General features: G+C 34.5%; 1 protein-coding gene across 1 annotated transcript; it reads right to left on the reverse strand.

Annotated features, from left to right (window-relative positions):
* Positions 1-1564: 1564 nt before the first annotated feature.
* Slc25a36 (solute carrier family 25 (pyrimidine nucleotide carrier), member 36) lies at positions 1565-23095 on the reverse strand (the record flags this gene model as incomplete). The annotated part of the gene is given in 6 exon segments (XM_013506278.1): positions 1565-3123; positions 5130-5419; positions 8932-8998; positions 16982-17082; positions 20563-20640; positions 22931-23095. Coding segments are annotated over 6 exon segments (895 nt in total), but the record flags the coding sequence as incomplete, so codon positions are not given.
* Positions 23096-25266: the final 2171 nt, after the last annotated feature.

The following is a 25266-nucleotide window of genomic DNA, read 5'->3' on the forward strand; positions in this document are numbered from 1 at the left end:
ACTTGGGCCTTGTCTAGTAAAGTTTGTTCTAGCAAGTTACACGATGGGAATCATGAGAGAAATTTCAGGGTAGTTTCCTCTACACTAAAAGCACTGTATAACGCAATCCCAAGGCTGGTGCTCCTCATCTCTGGAACCATTTCTGAGTGTTAAGGGCAGAAAAGTTTTATCAGCCGTGAGGGTGTGCTTTCAGTGTCTACCACTTGAACCTGAGCTCAATTCAATTTTCTAAGGAAACTGTAATAAAAATACATACCACTCGGGAATGTGACTATCTCTGTATCAGAAAATTTTAAAGTTATCTGACGGCAAACAAATGTACACAACCTATAGTTTTCAAAAAGTCCAATAGTTTTGAATATGCATCTTCTTCCTAAACAGAATCAATTTTTTAAATCTTCAAAGAAATACTTTGAGAGACAAACTTTATATGTAACTTCTACATAATTTTCTTTCTTTAACTGTCTCCATCATTTGTAAAGTATGGCAGACTGCATTTGGGGGGTGAGAAACAGTACAATGGACATTACTGCTCCTTTGCAGTTGTTGCACAAATAAAATCTGAAACTCTAAAATCTCTTTTCCTTCCAATAATACCTAATACTTTAAAAAAAAGCTGAGGGCTGGGGATTTAGCTCAGTGGCAAAAGTGCCTGCCTGGCAAGCGCGAGGTCGTGAGTTCGGTTCCCGGTACCGGAGAAAAAACCAAAAAAAAAAATAAATAAATAAAAAAAAGCTGAATACGGTGCACTAAATGTCAGTGTAAGCTTTACTTGCTAAATATAAACAGAAGGACACTTGTCATGAATTTGTTAAAACTAAATAAGATGTTGCTTAGTTGCTGGTTTTTGTATCATTCTTCATCATTTGTGGGGCATTGAGATCGTAAAACTAGGGAGAGTGTGTCCTACATTCAACATAATTAGTGTTTATGGATCTTCACAAGGCAAATGGCACACTGTATTAGGCAGTATAAATGGCACCTGAAAAGGCAAACATTATAGATTGAGACCTTCTCTACTGACTGAAGTTAGAAACTCCTGTTTTGGGACGGTTGGGTTTTTTTTGGTATGTTCTCACAATAAACACAAAGCTGAAATTTATCATAAAAGACATTAATAATAATTCCAAAGGTAATCACTGAATTTGCCTTTGGTCTCCAAATAGACTGGAATAGTTTAAATTCCAACTAAGCACCTCAAAAACATCCAGTTATTGTTGATCACAAGGAAATCAAGGGGAAATCTAAGAGGGTATTATGTTCATTGGTGACAGCAGAGAAAATTTGCAGTGCTTCTCCATAATGTTTTTGGAAAATAAAGCTGCTTTTCCATAATGTTGTGGCACTACAATATACACAGAATACTTAACACATTTTAAGATATTCAAAAACATCTAAAACCAAACCCTGAAGAATGTTATAAACATAACTGTTTCTGCCTAACACATGAACAGTATTTTTTTTTAAGTCAACATGAAATTCTCTCCTAAATCTCTTACCCTCAAAAAAGGCCACAAAGTGCATCCACAAAGTCAGTCTTAAAATAAAGCCATTGCACAAAATGTGAAGTTAAGGTATACCAAAATGAATACCACACTGGAGTTTAATTGTAGAAATCTCATACACCAGGAAAGCATATCCATAGGCAAAATCTCCTAACAGTATTATAGCAGACATCTTCATAAAGGCCATACAAATGATACATGTGAAGTATTAAAAGGTACAGATGACTCAACAGTAAAATTTAAAAATTATATCCTATTAGCACATTTAACCCAAATGAACCTGAATCTTACTATGATATACCAGTCAGGAAACTAGGTCAGAATAAATTTCTTCGTCAAAATCAGCTTGTTCATTTACAAGTCAATTAATACTGCCTGCTGAGTCAAACAGCAGAGGGCCCCTCTTCTATAGTATTTATTCTGCCCCAGATATTAACATCACATTCAAAAAAACCTGTAAGGGTCAAACTGAAAATTATCATTTTCTCTACCAAATAAGTGTAATCTATGCTGACCTGGAAATAAATTCAGGTCCAAATTTTTAATGTGAAACAAACAGAAAAATTCAGAAACAGTAAATTTTTCTAATTTAAGTAAATGATATCTAGGTATGATGGGTGATAATTCATGCTCAAAACTAGTAAATTACTGAAAAGACAAATGCACTCATTCATTTTCTGTAATATCAGAGAAGATACAGGGCATATTTAAGTAACTGAGATGGTCAAGAGTCAGTATTTTATTGGTTAATGTTATATTCTTCAAAGTATTGTGAGTTTTATATGGTAACAATTTCAAGTCCACATTATGCTAAACATCAAGCACCTGTTAGCTGAAGAGACTCAAACATTTCAATACACAAGATATTTATACTATAGTTCCTTGGTTGTCAAAAATAGTGATTACTGGTGCCAAATACTTAAATTAAAATATTGTGCCAAGTCATCTCAGCAAGATGGGAATACTGAGGATCTACCAATTATTGTTATCTTACAGTATTATAGGAATTGAAAGTCAGAAGTTATATACTTATGTCAATACTACCTTTGGATAGCTACAGTACAGTGTATATATAAGGATGGCTTTGTTTAGAAGACTGGAAAAATGCTCATGGAATAAACACTATTATCTCAATATCATAGGTCAATAAAACACAACTGTATCTGGTGGACGTGGTAGAGAAAATGGCAACTTTAACAAAGGAGTGCTTCCAAAGGCATTTCCTTTAGAGGTGGCTATTTTTCCACATTACAAAAAGACTAAATAATGCGGTGTGGCTATCTTAACCAAACTTCCATTTAGGTATAGTTATGGTATATGTTCCCAAACTACTATTCTTTCTGTCCACCGTGCTGGCTCCAATATTCCATGATCCATTGTAATCTTTTGGTCTTCCTTCTTTTGTAGTGTGGCAGCCTGTGCTGCTATCCATTCAGTAGGTAGACCACCAATTCATAGGTGGCCATCATAATGGCTGTGTTTGGAATTTGTCTCACCAAGTGAGTTGTTAGACCACGGTAGAGTGACCCATAACCTTCTTCTTGAACCACCAAAGACAGTGTCTGAAAAAAGGATCTGTATTTTGTTCCTTCTTCACGTAATCTTGTTCTTACAACTTCTGTTTAGGAAAGAAATAAAATCGATTTAAAAATTACTGATTTCTTTAAACTCTAACTATACTGAATATACCACATTTGTCAATATGTAAGTAGCTCAGGATAAATCATTTTTTTAAACATATAGCTTACTGAAAGTAGTCATAGTAATGGCAAATTTCTAATATAGCCAGTATCACATACAATTATATTTAAGATAAACACAAGGGAAAATAGACGTGATAAGGAGAAAAGAATGAAGAAGCAGGAGTAGAGTACTATTAAAGATGAACATGCAAGGACACGATGACAGGAAAGATTTTTTTAAAAAAGCAAATAGTACAAAGGAAATATTACTAATGTACTCATAGCAGTCCACATATACTAACATAAAACAATGTGTGGACAAAGAAGTTGAAGATGTCTAGGACACCAGCTGCCAGGGATAAAGCCAAGGCTGAGAATCAAGTAAGGAAATATCACAACCTTTTAATAGATGAACAGATCCTCAAGATCAGTCCCAATTTATCTTTAATTTAAATGTTAAGAAATTGAGCTGGGGATAAAAGCTCAGTGGTAGAGTGCTTGCCTAGCATGTGTTTAATGTACAGTACAAGTGCTTAAATGAATGAATGAAAGAAAGAAAGAAAGAAAGAAAGAAAGAAAGAAAGAAAGAAAGAAGGAAAGAAAAAGAAAGGGAAAAGAAAGAAAAAGAAGTTACTGAGAAATTTTAGCCATTTAGGAGCACAGGCTGACATAAAAAAAAGAGTTTTCTATTTAAGAATTAACTGCTCTTTATCTATCATTCTCAGTTTTTCCCCTAATGATCCTGAGATGAACAGTCTAAAGCAGCCCGTGGCAAATGCAAACTTTTATTGCAAATCTCCTATACTCTCTCCAGATATGAATATATTTTTTGGTCTTTTTGAGACAAAGTTTCACTTTGCAATTTAGGCTGGCCTTGAGCTCACTTTGTACCCCAGGTTGACCTAGAACTCACAATGATCCTCTTGCCTCAGCCTCCTTGAATGCTGAGATTGCAGGTGTGCACCACCATACTTAGCTCCCATTCCATCTTAAAATTTCATGCCATTTATGTAACTCCAAAATTTTATCAATAGTACCTCCTCTGGTAATATCATGATGTCACTTATACTCACACTAAAAGAAAAACATACCAAAAAAAATCTTAAGGTTCTACTTTTAAAAAGCTACCAAGCCAGGCATGGTGGTGCATGCCTGTAATCCCAGCACTGAGGTAGCAGGCTGCAAGTTCAAGACCATCCTGGACTACAAAGTGAGCTCAAGGCCAGTCTGAACTGCATAGAGAGACCCTGTCTCAAAAAGACAAAAAAAAAAAAAAAGCTACCAAAAACCTTGTTTTTAAGTGATTTCTTCAGTTATTGAGAGGCTAGTAATACAAAATTTAGTGAAAGAAATTATTAATATATAATTTGTCAAAATAAAATAATGTAAAATAGCTTGGTCTTTAGGATTACAGACTTTATATTAGGGCTCTACCTGTTAGTGTGACTTGGGCAATTTACTTATTTTTTTACATTTTTTCCCCTCAGTTTCTCATTTGAAACTGAGAACAATTCTGGTTATGTTCTACTATACTTAGAAAAGACTAAATATTTTGGAAGATTTTATGAAGATTAGCAATGATTTAGTACAAAGTATTTAGTACAGTAGCACTTACATTTGCATAAATTTTTCAAAAACAGAAGCTTGCCCAAAGGACAACTCTAGGGTTAAGTTAAGCTGGAATTTAACTCTAGGGTTAGAAGCTGACAATCAGACTCCAGAGCTCCTGTTTGGTTGCTACTGTGCTGATGACAGCATATACTGACCACTTTATCCAGCCTTGTGTTACTCGCATTTAATCCCATTATAAACTCCCAACAACTGTGTTTTACCATGTTGGACTTAAGTAAAATTACACCAACTATGAACAGCAGGACATCAGCTAGGATGAGAAAGTGTTGCTGTATCACAGAATTTGCTCATGTAGATCTGCTTTTCTTACCATGTGGATATGCTATAGTTGTGGCACAGGTTTTTGAGGTGGCAGCAGCAAGCATCATTCCCACAAAATCTGATGCTTCTTTCACGGACTCTTCCCCACTTTCCATCATGGACGCTGTCTTACAATTCAGTAACTTTTGCTTTATACTTTCATAAATAACAAAATGGATCACAGTCTCTGATATGCCAGCATAGGAAGCAGACATGCCTCTGTAAAATCCTCTAAGTCCATCTGTCTGATACACTTTACGGATACACTCAAAAGCACCCATTTGCTTTTCCCCACGGTTCCTGAAGAGCAAAAGGGAAAATGTTATTGACATTAAATGCTATAGGATTTTGAGCCAATAAATTTTAAAAAATATGCCACTCTAATAAAACATGGTCTTCTTTAACTCATGAAGTGAAATCAAAAGTTTTATTTTAAAAATATTTTTGTTGGTTTTTTTTGAGACAGGGTCTCACACTTTGTAGTTCAGGCTGGCCTTGAAATCTAAGGGATCCTTCTGCCTCAGCCTCTTGAATACTGGGATTACAGATGTGTGCCACCACACTTCCTGAAATTAGAATTTTGTTTTATTTTATTGTTTTGAAATTAGAATTTTAAAACATTGATTTTAAGATTTCTTATTTCTTGTCCCAAATTTGTCAAGTGTTGGATAACATATAAATATTTTATTTTACTGAGTGCAAAATATACTACACTGATTCTTTGGTTTCACAACCTCCTAACTGGGATTTAGGTGGTAGGGATAACCAACAAATTCCTTTACGAACTCTATATTCTGGCTGGAGCTCAAGGTAAAAGCAAAACAAGTACGAAAACACCTTCACACTGTACTAATTCTAGTTCTAAGCAAGTTGAATTTCTTTTGCATTTAATAACACAAAAACAATGATGGAGACACTGATTATGAATAGTACACAATAAAGCAAGGAGTATGGCTAACTGAATTTCTGGGAGCCTGGGGAGTTCTTCCATCTCTACCAAGATTCTCCCTCAAAAGTGACTAGGTTAATAGAAATCAAACTTTCTATGATCATTTAAAGGCAGTGGCCATATCAGTATCCTTACAAACAGTGAATGAGTACCTGTACAGTTATCAAGTGTTCATTTAGTATTACTCCCAACACAATTTCCTTAGTGCTACTTAATGGTACAGTAGCTACTCTTTAAGGGTACAAATCTCCCCTTAACACTTGTGATTTCTCTTTCAGAATGTTACCTGTAAGAGATGAGTTTAAATGCTGCTCAAAGCGAAAAACAGAAAATATATCTATTTATAAATCATATCTAACCTGCTTCTGACATAACCACCTGAAACCATAACTGTATAGGTACTCATTCAGTGTTTGTCAGGATACTGATATGGCCACTGCCTTTAAATGATCACAGAAAGTTTGATTTCTATTCGCCCAGTCACTTTTGAGGGAGAATCTTGATAGAGACGGAAAAACTCCCTAGGCTCCCAGAAATTCAGTTAGTTGTACTCCTTGCTTTATTGTGTACTATCATAATCAGTGTCTCCATCATTGTTTTTGTGTTATTAAATGCAAAAGAAATTAAAAGCCCCACCTGATAATTTATAGGCTCCTCCAACTTCATCAACTAATGATTTTCTTTAGATACTGAATACCTATGTATTGTAATGATCCCTGTTAACCAACTATAACTATTTGCTGGTATTAGAGATCTTAAAAAGAAAGGTAAAACAGTATGTAAGGGTGACAGGTAAACACACCAGCTCTATTCTTGGTTTCAGTGTTACAGTTTTACAATAGTAGAATGTGGACTAGCATGTCATACTTTTTAACTTTTGGGTTAAGTTTTATCAACCATTACTTTTTAGATTTTTGATTTTAAGAAATAAATTTTGAGTTTTGCCATAATAGTTAAGATTTCATTAAAATGACTAGTCTAGATGAAACAATTAGACATTTCTTTTCAAATCTCCAAACAGGATATAGCTCAACTTGACAAGAAGGGGAAAAGATATTTCATCAGGCATTATCATAGTTACTTTTCTCTCCTCGCTGAGATAAAATACCCAACACACCCAAATTAAGGAAGAAAGGTTCATTTAGCTCAGTTTCTGGAGGTGTCAGTCTATAATCAGCTAGCTCCAAGGAAGGGCGGCATGGGCAGAAGACAGCAAAAACAGCAAGAACACAAGAGAAGAACAACCCTCTTTTCCTCCCTTATATTGTAAACAGGCTACTCCCAACCTAGGAGGCACAGAGCACTCACATCATCTCCGTGCCCTTCTCTAGCACAGGCTCTGGATAAATACAAAGTAAGGCCCCTGGCCCCTGTTCAGTCACTTAGCGAACCTTCTAAACTTCTCAAATCGACACAGTGAACAACATCCTAGAGCAGTAAGGGCTTGTCCTTTCCATCCCAGGATGGAACTGCTGAGTTACTTAGTTAAGCTTCTAGACTCAAGTTGACACAGTGGATCAGCCGTTACAGGCATCATTGTTAATGATCTGCCAGACTACTTTTATTTATAGCCTAAAGGATATAACAATACTTATCAAACCCCAAAATACAAAAATGGTAGAAATATGTTGTACATTTGAGCCTACTCCAGATTTAAAGCCTAAGAGTTCCAAACCATTAACATTATTATTACTATCAGGTATCAGTTAGTTGCTGCAATGCTTCTGGTTTTTTCAGTCCCCAGAATATGCCTAAAATCCTGTATCTCTCATCCTCTAAGGTTTCCAACAGTCCTCTGCTTAAAATGGGCTCACAAACCACTCCTTGATACATTCCATTTCAAGTTGATCCCTATTGATTCCTGGTTTATTTCCAGCATGTAGCAGTACCTGCTCAGTTTAGAATGAATGAATCTTACTCTTGTGAAGTTGAGGTAAAAGATGAAATACGTATAGACAGACAAACATACACAGTGCTACCTCTAGTCCAAGGCTCTCTATACATGAGGTCAATGGACGTGAGCAATGATTCTCAAAGATTCACTCTAGACTAGCTGATCATAAGACTTATTTCGCTGTTGGGAGGCCAATTATAAGCACTCATGTAAAGCAAAGTATACTTGCTGGGCAGGATTAATATACTATGCCTCTCCAAAAGTTCTGTGTTCAGAGGCAGGGCTTTTGGAAGGTGACTGGATCATGAGGGTGCTAGTCTCATTACGGCTCAGTCAACTAAGTTCATAGGTGAATAGGCCACTCAGAGGAAGCAGGTCAAGGGAAGGTATGCATTTGAAGGGTAAAATTTATCATCGCCCTTTCCTCCTTCTCTGGCTGCCACAGCATTGAGTGGCCTTCCTTTTCACACTCCTTCTGCCTTGCAGCCAGAAAACTACGGACTGAAACTTTCAAAATGAGCCAAAAAAACCCTCTTTTCCTTTTAGCTATGTATGTCAAGGTATTTTGTCCTAGCAATGAAAAGATGACTTAGAGACTTCTTCTCTTCTGTTAAAAAACAACATGCAGCCAGGCACGGTAGTGTACTCCTATAATCCCAGCTAAGTGGCAAGGCGACACAGGAAAATCCAACAGCACCCTGGGCAACATGGTGAGACCCTACCTCAAAACTAAAACACAGAACAAAGCAATATATAAAACACATTTTTCATTTAAAAAGTTTCATACTGTCAACTATTACCACTTCTGCTTCTAATGGCAGACCCAAATTTCAACATGAAATAAAACAAAATAAAAAATTTATCAGCAAAAGGTAAGAAGGGAAAACCATGGTGAGATACCAGGCATTGAAATTTTACTGATATAAATTTACAGAAATTTAATGAAATCCACCCTTAAGTTTTACATACCTTGCGTCAAGCTGTAACCGAGTCTTTATAAGCCAGATGGGGTTGGTTGCAGTGATCGCAGTGAAACCTAAACAAACATATTTAAAATGAACTTCGGTAAAGGTAAGTACATACTATCAGTTTTAAGGTTCTTTATATGAATCTATATTAAAGAAAATGTAAATATTTAAACTACTGCTATATGCTTTACATTTTCATTTTACAAATCCATATAAATATTTGTCTTTATTTCCTATCCACATAAATTCTCAAATTCTGACTTTAACTAAAGGATTCTTTTAAGAGTAAAACCTGATTGCACACAAAGTCTCTCCCAAACTACTAGAATATCCTCCAGGGTGCTCTACTCCCTAAATTGAATTTTAAAACAAACAAACAAACAAAAAAAACACTTTCCAGGAACCAAGAGACAGAAATTCTGTGTATTTTAGGGCTAAAAAGTAGGTACTCTATAACAGTGGCTTGGGGATGTGATTCATGTCACAGATCACTACATTAAAAATGAATTCTACATAAATGGTGCTGTTTACTAAGATTTTGATCTGCATAGCACAAAAGACTTGCTTGGCCCCATCAATTCTTATCTATAAACAAATTTACTAACACTATTAAAGTAATGCTATCACAGAGGTAAGGTTTCTTTTAAGGTTAATAGGACACATCTACTTTTTATCCACTTGAACATGTACAAGAACTCAAAAGATCAAAACATTACAAATTGGAACTTCCCTCTCACTTTCACAAATAATGGAGAAATAATTCAGGGTAGAAGGTAGTTACCATTTACTTTAAGACTAAAGTGCTATGTAGTAACTATTATTACAGAAGGGTAGTCACCCAGGATGGCACAATTCCAGGTAGTAAATTAGGATCTTGGGAGCAGTACAATCATAAGGCTTATGCATATCTTTTACTTGCCATCTTCCTAGAATTTAACAGTAGAACACAATGCAATCTTGATGATGGGAACTTACTGCGTGAGATTGCTTCACCTACACAAAACAGGGTTTTCATAGTTTGCCTTTACATTTAAGATTGGTTATACAAACTTCACAGAATATCTTATATCAAGCTACTTTTATTCATCTAGCCTTTAAATTCAATTGAAAACTTCCATGCAGAAATATCTAAGGATCTTAACTGTTTTAATATTCCCTACAAAATATTAGCAGGTCAACCAACATTATTTTTAGGAAGACGTAGTATAATCAGACTTAATGTAAGTACTTTCAAGAACAAAACTGCTGTGATGTACTTAGGAATACAGTGGTACCTCAGCTCATGAACTTAATTTGTTCCATGATTCTGGAAAAGATTGCCACAGTCATGTTTGGCATCTGATGCAGTTTGCAAACAGAAACAAAATTTTGACAAACAATTCTGTTTGTGAACCAAAGCACTTGTGACCTGAAGTACCACTGTACTTTGTTTTTAAAATACATAATGTGGAACCAAACACTTACTTTCTTGGCTTTTGGAGTTACTCTATCTATGTATACAAAATAATTTTACAAAACTGAATTTGGTCTTGTTAAGTTCTTTCCTCTTGTATGATGTCAGATAATTAACTCAAAATCTACTTCCTTAACACACTTTTTACACTGTGGAAATAGACACGTTACACAAAGGGCTACTTCAATTAAACCTACTTAGCAAGCAAGATAAATGGAATTTTGTTTTAGTAACTCATTTAATACTTTTATAATTATATAGCCTCCATTTATCTTAAGTGCTTTTAATACTACATACATGAACGTAAAACTAGAATGGGACCAATAACTTCAGAAGCATCAATTCGTATTAAAACAATAAAAATTGAAAGTGATGAACAGGTTGCCAGGAATATCTTTTTCAATGAGAGATTTTCATAGACATATGTTGGTAAAAGGAGAGAAAAGAAAAAACATGGAACTATCAGACTAGTTTAAATAGTTGCCTGGCCTGGCCTGGCCTAGTTTAATTGAGAACAAAGTTGCATACTATTTTTTCTTCTTCTTTGGAATCTCATTTTTCTAAGTGAAAAAGTTAAAGACACTCAAATTAAATTTTAAAGCAGACATCAATACTCTGGTCAAATCCTAATTTAATGATTCTCATTTTTAAAGTAAGAATCTTTTTTTTTGTTTGTTTGTCTTTTTGAGACAGGGTCTCACTATGTGTTTCAGGCTGACCTTGAGCTCACTTTGTAGCCCAGGCTGGCCTCGAACTCACAATGATTCCCCTGCCTCAGCCTCCCGAGTGCTGGGATTACAGGTGTGCGCCACCACACCCGGCTAGAATCTTTTTCTTATTTCTTAAATACACTAGGTATTTGGACTGTAAGATTAAGGACGTAAAGAATTTATATCCAACAAAATATTTTGCATTGTTCATAATAATTTCCAGTAATCATTTTGTAGAAATTTTAAATAAAGAAGTTTGCTTTTATAAAGCCTACAATTGGAAATCTTTAAAAACAGCTTATTGAAGTAAAAAATTTCATTCATTATACTTCAATGAAAAGATAAGCATCAAAGTTTTTTTCTTTTTAAATAAAAATTCTATTCTAAGAATGCGAAGTTAGTACTCAAGTTTCTCCCTGTAATACTATTCCAATAAATCATAATTCCTCAATTTTAACTGGGAAAAAACCATACATACATGTATACATAATAAGTATGTATATAACTAGTGATAAAATGTTTAAATACTCAAAAATTATAATTTTAAATCATTCTGAGGGCATATTAATTAACAGTATCAGAAAACAAACAACAGGTATTTCTCACTTAAGTAAAATGCATTTCCAGGTACAAATAAATCTATTTAACAGAGGTCACATTAACATTTAGGTGAGAGAATGTTGTGATCTTATCCCTTGTAGCTGCTATTATGAGTAAGCTATGCTTACTGTAATTGTTGTCTCAATTCTCCCAATAATTCAAACTTTCTTAATAGAGACACCAGTCTAACTGCCAACAAAGTGTGAGGTTGGACAAAAAGTAGGAATAATCCATAGGTTTTTAACTATTTGTCCTTCAGCAGTTAAAACTCTGGTCAGTCCTTGAGTTTTACCTCTATTACTTTCTCTTAGCCAAAAAATAAATTAATACATTTAGACATTATTAGATTAATTAAATCTAGAAATGTATAATCTATTAACTCAAGAAACAGAAATGGGAAAAACCCCCAAAATTTACCATTAACTTAGAATTAAAATTAAACTCCATGGCAATTTGAGGCTGGCCAATGCTAAACCTGCCTTCACTCTACTAAGTAGACAAGCACACACAAAGATACTGGGAATGGTGCTTCCGAAATTTAGAAACTGCCTATTCCTTTTTTTCTTTTTTTGCATTTTAGCTTTGACACATTTTGACAGTATGATAACTTATATTAATTACTTGCACTGTTAGTACTGTTAGTAGTGCAATTAGTGTTTTATTAAAAAGCTTTAAAATTTTTTAAAAGGCAATTTTTAAAGTTTTTCTTCACATAACTCTATTTGATAGTGTAAATCCTTAATAAAGCAGGTAAAAAGAAAATTCCTGATAAATTTCCTTGCTGAAAATGTTTATTTCATTAAGTGAGTGATACCTGTAGTATTGCATTTTTCAGTACTTTTTAATTTTTATAAGAACAAAACTCATGTCAACCAAGAAAAACTTATTAAAACTATTTTGAAAGTTAATTAAAACTAAAACAGCTAAGATCCTGTACATTGTGCCCTCAATTTATTTGCAAAGTACTAATGGTATTAAATATTTTTGCAAAAGAGTAGAAAGCCAAGTATCAACAGACAAGAAAGGAAAGCACTATTATTAGATTTTTAAATATGTTAGCTAAGCGAAGAGAACTACTACTTTATCTAAAAGTTTTTGGACTACGGTATCTACCATTTGCAACTATACATATATATCAAATTCTTTAGAGGTCAAGGCTGTCATGGCCAAATTGAAGACCCCAGGCTTACATGATGACTGAAAAGTACCCATTCTTCCTTCTAGAAAGGATTACAAAGTGATCAGAATTAACTGTTATAAAATAATAATACACACACAAATTCAGGAAATAAAAATTCATTTCCCGCCTTCTATTAATTCCATAGCTACTATAAAATCCCAGGGTGTGTTTCTTATACTAGAGGCTGCAAGAGATGCTCAGATCAGTACTCACGAGGTTTAAGTTAGTCCATATTTCTACAGGAAGTGACCTGCGGATGGGGAGCATGAGATGACACGATCTCACTCTTTTCTCGGGAGAAATGTACAGTAAATGCCTAAAATAGACACAGGCTTTTCTGTATCATAACAACAAGCAGTGACCTCATCAGAAACACGTGTACAAACTGAATCCCACTGGAAGGGTTTGAGAAATATTTACTGTGAGATCTAACTTTTGTGAAAATGTTAAGTTAAAAAAGGAGAAAGGAATATCAGAATGGGTTTTTTTAAAAAATGCACCAAGTACTGAAAATCCCACCATCTCCAGGAGTTTGAGTCCAAATACTTACCCAAACCAAGATCAATTTTATCTTAAAGAAAAAATGCTAACCTTGTCAGAGGGTCTAAAAACCCTCCAAAAACAAAATATTTAGAGGGGATTGTCATATCCTGTTTTCCCCACCATTATTATCTTTCATGGTCAAGGAGCCGAAAACACCATTTTTTATCCATTAACACGTCTGTCTAAAGACAGGCTTTGGTGGCACACACCTGTAATCCCGGAACTCAGGGAGGCTCAGGCAGAGGACTGCAAGTATAAGATCAGACTGGACTACGTAGTGAGTTCAAAGCCAGAGTGGACTACATAATAAGATTCAAAACCAAACTGAACCAAAACGAAACAAAACAAAAAACCCCAACAGAACATTCAAGCTATCTTCATTTTGGAACTATTTATCAATTTTAAAATAAAGTAGATGTTTTTACCATAGTACCTTTCACTTTTTGCACTCTAGCCAGTAATACTTTACATCCATATTTATTCAATATTTTGGATTATTTTCTATTTAATCTTTTATATTCTACAAAACAGAAAATAGGAAGAATATTTACACATAAACAAAGCATCTGTCTAACCACTCATTTGGCTGAATAAACTGCCATGGACAATTATAATACTGTATAAAAAATTTTATACATGAAGACAAAATCTGTATTTAATGAGTAAAAATTTTAATAGTAAACTGTAAGTCAAACAGAAAAATGTATCTTGAAAAATAAATGTACCCTGTAAACAAAGAGTATCTATTAGGTATGTAGAAAACATTAAATGACACTATGGATATATTAAAACTTGAGCACTAACTGTATGAATACATAATAAAACTCGGAATTCATTTCCTTTATAATGTTGTACATAAAAGAGTATGTATATGCCAGATAAAAACTTAAAAAGTGGGAATTACTACAGTGAAAGAAACAATTTAACTTTTTTCTATCTGTATCGGTGCCTATGTGATACAGAGGGTATTCAAGTTCATTTAAACAAAACAGATACAAAACAGACAGCAGCTAGGGTAAATTTAGTCTGATAAATGTTATATGCAGAGGAAAAATAGGTAAAACATAAAAAGTCTGATTATTCTCATAACCAGAAAAATGTTTTAATGCATGAAAGTTTATAGCTACATCTTATAAGCTTTTACTACATTCTTACAGTATTCACTTATAACACTATAACATGAAAAAAGACTCACTTCAACTGTCCTTCTAATAAATGAAGTTTTTATATTGAAATTAAATGTGAGCTGATATAGACAAAATGCCAAATGAGACTGAACTGAGAGGTTACTTGGAATATAAATTACACACCTGGGTACCTTACTAAATCTTGAATATGCGTGCTAGTTGATGTGGCAAAATCTCCTAGGTACTATGGTTGATTATTATTTCAGTGCACTTTTAATACTAAAGTGACAAGGTTAGCATTTTTTTCTTGAATAGCCAGTTAAAAATTACTATATAATTTTTCACATTACTAAGTATTTTATACCCCCAAAACATTCATATTTAGACCTCTAGAAATGATCATCAAGAAAACCCAGAACAATCTGGTCTAGATTAAAAAGGAAGGGGCAAAAGGCTACCTTAATGAGTCTGTATTGGACCATTCAGTTTCATCAGCATGTATAAAAAAACTGCAAAGCTAAATGTTAAACGCTCATGAATAGTGCAAGAAAGCTCTGAAAGAGTCATTCTTAGAACAATGTAACTGCAAACAAATGGAAATATTTTCAAATTACACAGTAAGTGTACAGTGCAATAACCTCTGAACAAGCATAAAACTATCAATTTACCAAAATTCAAGGAATTCAAGTTGTGAAACAGTGTCAATGTATAGAAAAAAACCTGTGTATTTGTACACATTTGAAAAAAAAGTACAAAATGACAATTCTGAATTTCTTTGTAATGTGATAAATTCTGATGAGATTATCTAATAAGATGTTCCAGTAAAAATTAAGATACTACGGACCTCTAGGTTTACAATTCTGAATATATAATATTCTCAACATAAAGTAACTACCTAGATACTTTCTTGATTTCAGTTCTTTAAAATAATTAACACTAATATTTCTTTATAATTTACTGATGATAAAAAAACTACAATCATAAACATTGGTAATATGGAAATATATTCTTAAAAATCTTAAGACAGTGTTTATTAGGTTTGTTATTGCCATCAACTTGTATCTTCTTACACACTCAAATTTTAGGGGGAAATCATATCCAATTCAACATCTGTAAAAGTACAATTAAAAATAATTCTAGTTATCTAGATAATCTTTACCATACTACATAAAAGGACTAGTTCTCAAAACCCTAGTGCGTCCATCCAGATCAACCTACTCTATGAATTAAGCTAACAGAGGCTCACTTACATTACTTAATTTGCCCAAGATTTTCTTATTGGTAAATCAAAGTATTCACTATCTTTAATGTCCCTTTCCTTCAGCTTTGTAGTATCCATGAGTCAAGTCAAAAATTGTTAAATATAAAGAGCTCTGAAAACCATTTGTAAGGTATGTGCTAGAAGTATCATATATAGTAAAGACTTTCAATCTTTCAGAAACTGGGTGTTTCAAATTGATCCAATTTCTTTCTAAGAAAATGGTCACGTTTCAGACACTCATCAGTAAGCATGTAACCGACACTAAATCTGCACATCAGTAACTGAGGAAAGTGAGGGAAGCAGCGACAGTTTGCCTTATACAGTCACAGCATAATTTGGACATGTGAGATATGGGAAGATACGTAAAAATATCTCAGAAAATTAAGGAAATTTTCAATCGAGAACTAAAATTCTTGGCTTTGTCTAGCATGCATGGTTAGCAAATGATTCCAGAACCAAACCAGTAAAACCAATCTCTCACAGTTTAAGGTGGTGCACAGACGTGGGACTAGTTGTTTTATTTCAGAGTCATAGATATTTATTAAAGAAGACAGAAGATTTTCTGAAACATTTCTGTAACAAGCATGTACACAAAGCCAGTGTCTAAAATTCAGGTGCTATCATCTAGTCATTTATACAGAATAAACATACTTTTAAAAATATACACATTACTGGTTGAGTTTTTGATAACACACCACTCACAAAAAAGTTCAGCACTTGAGCACAGGACAAAATGAATACTTTACCAAGAACTGCTGGCACATTTCAGACAGAAGCCAAAACATGCAGCAAAAAGGGAAAAGGCACTAACAGAAATTGAGGAGAGAAAAGTAAATTTCAGGTCTGTAACTTACAGTGTAATTATAATTGGATTCTTAAAGCTATTGAACATAATCACTAAATATCCAATGGACTACACAAGGCAATCTAAACATTGTATTCTCTGGAGCCTATCACTTAAACTCCTAATTACAAAAAATGCTAACTGATGACCAATTTTACATATATGGTATCTAATTAAATTTGTTTTATACAAATAAGTATAAAAATCATCTTTGTAGACATTAATGAAAAGCACACTAGTCATTTTAACTATTTAATATAAACTCATCATAGTTTGGCATCAAGTCTTCAGGCTTCACAAATGTTTTCATTTTTTAGAATCATACTTTCATACCTGCCATTGCAGCTGAAATCATGTGAACCTGGGTAGAATCAGGATCAAACACACCATTCAATTTTTCCTTGCAGTTGGAATAAGCAGCAAAGTATAGTGCTCTAAAAGAAAGAATTAAATTTATCAATAAGCATGTTTTTAAATTCATTACAGTAAATGTAAATTCATCTTCCTAATTTTAGAATGAAGATATCTAACATCACAGTCTTGGCTAGACTCTCATGTAACAGCCAGACTGCCATGTAATTTATACCTTTTCTCCACAAATACCCTCAAGTGCTTTTTGTATTAACTCATTTAAAAAAGCCAAACTCAAACACAAAGCTCCTAGTATCCATCCTCAAAGAAATCAATCCCCGTGCAATACTCTGATAGCCACTTAGCAACTGACAAAAACTGTGATGACTGGAAACCCCATGAACGAGCAAGGCCGCGAAGTCTGTGCAGCGCTAAGGCTGAAGTTGTATGCCTAAGTAAGTGGCTTATGAGCACTGAAGTAATTTTTTTAGTGGGGAAAGGAGGGTAGAGCTGATCCAGTTCATCACAGTATATGTTAAGCTATGAGATACTGTGATATATTATAATCTCTGTGTTACACAGAAAAATTCACAGTATTTTTTTTTTTTTTTTTGCTACTGGGGATTGTGTGTAAGCATGTACTCTTACTGACCTACACCTCGCAGCCCTACAGTACTCTTAAACAAATACAATAATTCCCACAAAGGATTAAGGTATGTTTTCCAATGTTTGCAGACATTCTATTAGATCTGTAAATATTTGTCCTGTTAACTTATTATCACTTCATGCATTCCCTTCAGCAGCTATTTAACTTCCAAGGCTCTCCATGATTTTCTTGCTATATGAAATATCTTGTTATTTCTCAACAATCCCAATTATCTGCCCAAAAGGGACAGAGTATAGTACAAATGGTAAAGTTTCACTATTATGTCTTTAATGTGCTTAGGAAAACACTTAATTAGCAATTTAAAATGAAATTTTATGAAAACTTTATTCCACTTTATGAGAAAGAAAAAACAAGATACATTTGATACCACACTGTGAAGAGTAATAAACAAAACATCCTAGAAATGAGAAAATAGGCCTGGAATATATAAAAGCAATTCAGAGAGAGATATACAATGTCAAATTATAAGGAAGAGCATATAATTGCATCAAACATTAAACAAATACATATTAAAACAGCCACAAACCAGTTTTAGTTAATTTTGGTATTAAGTAGGCAGACAGTAGCCAACACTGGTAAAGGTGCAGATAAAGAGTAACTATCTGAGTATAAAAATATCGTATACCTTTTTAGAAGGTAGGCTCTTCTCTAGTTTAAATGTGCCCATGCTCTTTTATTTGCAAATTCTATGTTAGGTAACATCCCAGAAGACTGTATGTAGTTGAGAACTCAAAATAACAGTTTAGGTATGTTCACAAAACCACTGTTGTTTTTTACAGTAAAAATCTCAAAAATATCAATGAGGGAATACTCAATTATGGGAGAGTAACACCATCCAATTGAAAAATTGTAAATGATAATAATAAATATAAGTAATCATTTGTTTTTAATGTGTATGATAACCCAGGAAAATTATGGTGAGGCTACACATGTAACTGTTTAATATCTATGAGAGGAGTATGTTGAAAGGTGTATGGAGCAAGACACACAATGTGTTTAAGGTAGAAAGCCAAACTTTACACTACATACTTTTTACCTTTGTTATCAGGATGCAAAATAGACTCACTCACTCACTCACTCACTCACTCACTCACTCACTCTATCTGTGATTGAACCCAGGGCCTTCACACTGAGCCACATTTCCGTCTTTTCTTAAAAATGTTTGACTTTGAGACATGTCAGTTGCTCAGTCACCCAGGTTAGGCTCAAATTTGCCATCTTCCTGCTTCAGCATTCAAGAGTGCCGGAAATTTCTTAAACAAAGAAAACAGCATGTAGAAAACTGAAACCCGAGCCAGGCATGACGGCGCACAGCTGTAATCCCAGCACTTGGGAGGCTGAGCCAGGAGGATCATTGCGAGTTTGAGGCCAGCATGGGTTACAAAGTGAGTTCAAGGCTAGCCTGAACTGCATAGTGAGACCCTGTCTCAAAAAGACCAAAAAACAAAAACAGAAAAAACCCTGAAACCCAGTACAACACACATATATAGTATATGGTGTGGATACAGACAGCTAGGCATCCACATTTACTCTAAATATGAACTTTACATAGAGTTTTATCATGGAAGAGCTCAATCAATCTATGATAAAACAGTATCAGAAAAATGGCAAGGTAATGCTTTCAAGTCTTTTTGGTTACTTTCACAGGAAATGGAACTTTCTACCTGTTTAGCCAAAAAAAAAAATGATTCAGAGTTCTAGTCTTATTTGTTCCTGCTGGGTTCCTTTTTATTATTAATTCCTTATTCTCTGCCTTGTGAACTTGATGCAAAACTGCTTCACAGTGATGGAGGTCCTCTGTACCTCTGCCCAGAAGAATCTGCTCAGCTTTTTAGGTGGTTCCTGTTGGAACACACTGATGGCTTCACCACTGTAAGTCTCTTCAGTACCTCCCTCCTCTGGCTTCCTTTACTATGGCAGGTATTGTGGGCATCTCTTATTGCCCTTTAATGCAGCACAAGCTGTCATTACGTTAGACGTCTTATCCCTTTTTCTAAGCCTTTCCTAAGACCCATTTCTCTTTCTAGCTCTTTGATTCCGTTTTTCCCTTTTGTTTCTCTGAAATTTAACTTCTATGTGGAGAGCCAGAAAGAAGCACTAATTTCAGGTAGAGGACAAAGTTGGACAGCTATGTGAACCAGTAAGACGAGACATATATCCTAAATATTATGCCTATAGCTCAAGGGGAAGTTCTCTCTTAAAAAATACATTTTTTCATAAAGACAAAAGTTTTAAGAGCTGGTTTAGTTAAATTCAAAAAACTACCAAACACCGGTCTCAAAATATTAGCAGTTTATTGCCTTAGCCCTATGTAGATTTTCAAGTCCCCTCTCCTTAGCACAAAAGTCCTCATTCCTAAGATCAGAAGTGTTCTCCTAGGAAGGCTCAAAACATAGCCACTGCCTACAAGGGAATTTACAGGTTTATTTTGCAAACATTGTAGGCTTATCTTACCCTCAAAAATCACAAATTCATTCAAAGAATTTTAAAATTTAAAACTTACCTATAAATACAGTAAACTATGTTATACCATACTGATTTAAGAACATTTCATTGCACTCATATTACAATCATTCATTTCTAATACTACTAAAATTGTTCATCTCCAAAACACTCAGTACCCATTTCCTGCTACCAAACATTACCTCATAAATTTATTCTCTTTTTTTTTTTTTGGTACTGGGAATTGAACTCAGGACCCTGTGCTCATCAGGCAGGCCCATGAATTTGTTTCTGTTAGCATCTGAAATCTTTAAAAAGAAAATCGAATTTCAACTTTCCTTAAACACTGAAAACTGCATTTATAAATACTAAGTATACATAAGGAATTAAATACAGATGCCTTGAAACAAAGGTTGCCAGAATTTTGCTTAACCTATGTTTATTTTTTTCTTACCTGGAAGGAGCCACCCCCACTATATTGGGGCCTAATCCTCTAAACAAGGAACGAGGCCCTTCTTTTTCCAAGATCATTCTGAAAGAGAAAAAAAATTACAAAGAAATATTCTTCAAAGTCTGGTACTTTATTTAGTTTGCACAATTACGATTAAGATAAAATCCTACATTTGTACTAGAATATTATACTTTCCTAGCCATTTTCCTTACTTATAAACAGCTGTTTTTTCATGACATAGCGTAATTTACTGGAGACTGGTAACAGACTTACTAGTGATAAAAAGAATTCTGTTCAAACTCTTTTCTAAAAGATTAAAGACATCACTATACAGATTTCTATACTGATTTTCATATGATCATGCTATGGTTATCTCCAATCATCTCAGTGTTACTGTCTTTACCAGCAAATTCAATTTTTAGTCAGAAATATAATTCTTTCCTAGATCTGAGGTCTTTTACTTCATACTAGAGAGTATTCTTAGCATTGTAGTATTACATTATCCAATGATTCCAGTGAAATATTACAGCAAAAACATATTGCACTACCATTCCTTACTACACTAGAATGGTTGGCTTATTATTTCTTCTGCTGGTCAGTTAAAATTCACTATATTGAGTATTTCCTGTGCTGTTATAAAGAGGGCTTTATGACTAGGCAAAGAAGAAAGACATAGAAAGTAAAGTGGATGGCCACTAACACTGTGAACTCCGTTGTTCAGTTGTGCAGAAAAAAAATTATACTGAAATAATTTAACAGACTATATTCACAAGCAAATACTTCACAAGCTAGTCACATATATCGTAGGCCCCCAAAGCAGGAGAAATATTTTAGTATCAGAAAGCTTTCGTAGAGGTGAGTTATTTAATAAAGTGTCACAGGTGGGAAACAAAAGAGAGCGGAGAAGAGATGTTATTTTTACGTCCTAGTTAACAGACTAGGTAGGCCAAATGATTTTCAAACATCCGTACGGTTAAGAGAGGTCCCTCTGAACACAATGGTTAAATATTTGAAAGGCCTGAACTAAGGGATCAGCCTTCTCGCTATGAAGCCCAGTGTTCGTAACTGACTTAAAAAGTAACTTCATTCATCCTAATTTCAGCAGTAAATAAGGAGAAACAGTATTCCCTCCCTTGGGCTACTGTGAGGGTTAAATATATGAGCTTAAAAAAAAATTATATATATAAGCTTAAAATATGGCCTGAAAATCTAAGGAACTAAAATGGGAGCCCAAGGGGGCTTTTAAAGTTCCTGTGGAAAAGAGAAAGCAAAACTATTAAAAACTAGAAAGAAAGAATATATCACAGAGGTCAAAGAAAAAATTTTATGGAGACCTATTCAGTGGTTATTAATGTCAAACTCATGATATTAAAATATTTTTTCTATTATTAATCATATTTAGGTATTTATAATGATAGCATTTTCATTCAAAATTGTCAACAATTTACTCTACATATTCAGGTGCTTAGGTAACCAAGTTTGAAAGAAGTGTGATGAAATCTTGGTAGTGAAGGTAAACACACTAGCTAAGTTTATTTTCTACAAAATAAATACTACTGAACTAAGTTCAAATAGATTAAATTCAATTGAGCTGATAAAGCAGACACAAGTTATTCAGTCATACACACAAGTCTGAAAATGTAAAATCTGATTTCAATAGTTTTGAAACTTCAAATACAATTGCGACTAAAGAAGTACATGAAAATGTAAAAGCAAAATTTTTCAGGCTATCAGAAAATGTCAAACACCTCCTGAATAGCATTTTAAAGTCAATACAATTCTGTTTCAAATTAGGTCTAGGTTATATAGAAACTGCAGACTGCAATTATTAAATGTAATTACTTGTGCAAGTACTTGGAAAACTAAAAACACAGAGTTAGCATTAACATTATCTCATTTAAAAAAATAAATGAACAAACAATCCAAAATAAAACACCTATAGCAGCCAGGCTGTGGTGGCGCATGTCTGTAATCCCAGCACAGGAGTGGGTGGGGGTGGGGTGTTTTAAAGCAGAAGGGGTGTTTAAGGCAGGAGGGCCGTTGAGAGCTCAAGGCCAGTCTGAACTGCATAGCGAGAACCTGTCTCAAAAAGACAAAACAAACAGAAACACCTGTAACAGCTTTAGAAATTTATTGGAGAAATGCAGTATTCTAAATATATGTGATTTGGAAATAACATTACATTTTGTATTACCCATCTAATTATTCTATTTTGGATTACCACTTTTAATGAATATAATTCAGAGTAAACTCTGTCATTCAGTTTCTAAGAACCTTTTAAAATGGAGCAGAACATAAACAAATGTGGGAATCAATAAGGTAAACTAAAACAAAACTAAACAATAGAAACCCATAAATGTAGTGCTCTTACTTTAAGCAATGGAGGGGTCCGGGAGACACTACTCGGTTAACGCTGGCTCCAGCCATGGTGTTCAGCTGAACTTCAGAGATATAAAGTGTCACAGCAGACGACTGTAGCCGTGTTTTCACAACTTCCAGTGGACATGTCAGAATAGCTCCCACTGTGCCACCACATCTACAAAGAAATGAGAAGAACACAACTCTAATCAGTGCACGAGTATACTGGCCCAGAGGTAGAACCTATGTGGTCATCTGAAGCTCTGCCAACTTACAACTTAAAACTTTTAATCATTTTAGAAAACTAGATACACTTTAAGTTCGGTTCGCGGTACCAGAGAAAAACCAAAAAATTAAAAAAAAAAAGAAAACTAGATACACTTTAAAAGTTTCACTTATTTGCATGTAATTGCCTACATTTGCTAAAAACAACAGTTTAGTAATATCTGCCCTGCAAAGATAATTCGCTCTATGAAAACCTCGACCCTTATTTTAAGTATACCCTATCCTTCGAATTTCTATCCTTTTAAAACTCAAGAAATGGTCCTCTCAGTGTAACAATGAAATCACTGATAGGTTATTCTAGAAATGGCAAAACGAGCGGGGAAAATAGGCAGACAAAATTTCAATCAATGAAGCAAATGTGAAAGCAAAGCTGAAAGAGAATGAAAGGCTTGCAAAGGGAAATATATATCAAAAAGCAGCAAGCAATTTTCCCGAAAAATTCCCAAGAAGCCTAATGACTAAGGGCACCAAGTACTGAAAGAGATAAAGTAAAGAATTGAAAATATGACAGGCTGATGGGCTGCAGAGCAAGGGTAGGATGCCCGAGTGAATATTTGCTCTACATGCATGTACACATGCACACACACACACAATAAATAAAACTGTGTTCCTGGGCAGAAGCCTAATTCTCTGAAGAATATGAACTCAAAGCTGAGCCTTGGGTTTAGTAAGTGTATCCAAAGCAGAAAACAAACAACTCCCCCCATCAGGATGCACTACTGTAACCTTTTAAAGTACTGCAGATAAGACTTCATCAACTCCCACAATGAAAGAACAAACGGACACACATAAAAGGAAAATCGTCAGAACAGCATCAGATTTTTCAACAACTGTAGAACATTATTTATCCTAAAATTCTATACCAAGCTAAACTGGAAAACAGACTAGACAAAGTACTCAAAAAAAATTTCTCACTTTGTACCCATTTCTTACACATGAACTGAAAGCAAACCAAATTACCAAACAGATAAATTATACCTCCAGACCAAGACTGCGGTATTAAGAACAGCACGAGGTAGGAATAAAGCACAAACAACATTAAGATGTGTTATGCACATGTACAAACACCCCATAAAGAATGTAATTAATCTGTAATGCAGACGTAGTGCTAATAAAAATAAAAAAGTTTGGAAAAAGAACACAGTAAATATGAACAGCAAACAGATCAATTTCAACCATGATGCCAAGAGTCATCAACCCCTAAGTCAGTTGGAAAACCATACCAGCTGGAAAGCCCCAGGCTACTGAAACATTAAATCCAGTTTCTGTCTTTAAAGGGATTTTACTAGCTTGTGTCTAGATGTCCCCTCAAAGTCTCATGTGGTCATAAATGGGGCTTTTTCAGAGGTGGCTGGATCTAGAGTGTGTGATGCTGGGATTAAGGGTGTGTGATTACTAAATCAGTCCACTGACTGGTTTGGCACAGCCCTAATCCTGGTATCCTAGACAGAGTATAAAAGGGGCAGAAAGAAGCTGCTAAGGCCCCTTGCCTGCTTTGCTACCTTCTGCCTGTCATGTACTGTTTCTCTTCTGCCATACCTGTGTGCCACGCCACCCTGCCTTGGAGATAAACCTTATTTCCCTTAATTTGTGGGTGTTGGGTATTTTGTCTCAGAAATGAGAGAAGAAACCAAGACCCTGAGCATACCCAGGGTGAAACCTAAAACACCTCAAGATTCTGTGAAGCTAAGGGAGGGTCATGGAATATAACTGATTCCAAGATTTTGACTGTTAGACCCATGTCTTCAATTTTAACCCTTTAAATATATAAATAGGAAACTTGTTTTTTAACAATCATGTAATTCTCCAGTGGGCAAAATTTTTCTTATATCCACAATATTGTGAGGAAGTGCGTATAATTCAAAAGGTACTTTCGAATTCATTTTTGTTAACTTTAAGCAAAATCTACTTTATCAGATTTTGTATCAAAGCTACAACTGTAGCTTTCAACTTTGTAAAGGAAAATGAAGGTTGAAATACTGTCTTTCAAGTAATACTGCACTGCAATTTACTAACCAGGGCAATAGTTGTCTTAATTACTTCCCTCATCACTGAGACAAAACG

Source organism: Chinchilla lanigera, unplaced genomic scaffold, assembly GCF_000276665.1.
Source record: "Chinchilla lanigera isolate Chin_1 unplaced genomic scaffold, ChiLan1.0 scaffold00107, whole genome shotgun sequence".
NCBI classification, from domain to species: Eukaryota; Metazoa; Chordata; class Mammalia; order Rodentia; family Chinchillidae; genus Chinchilla; species Chinchilla lanigera.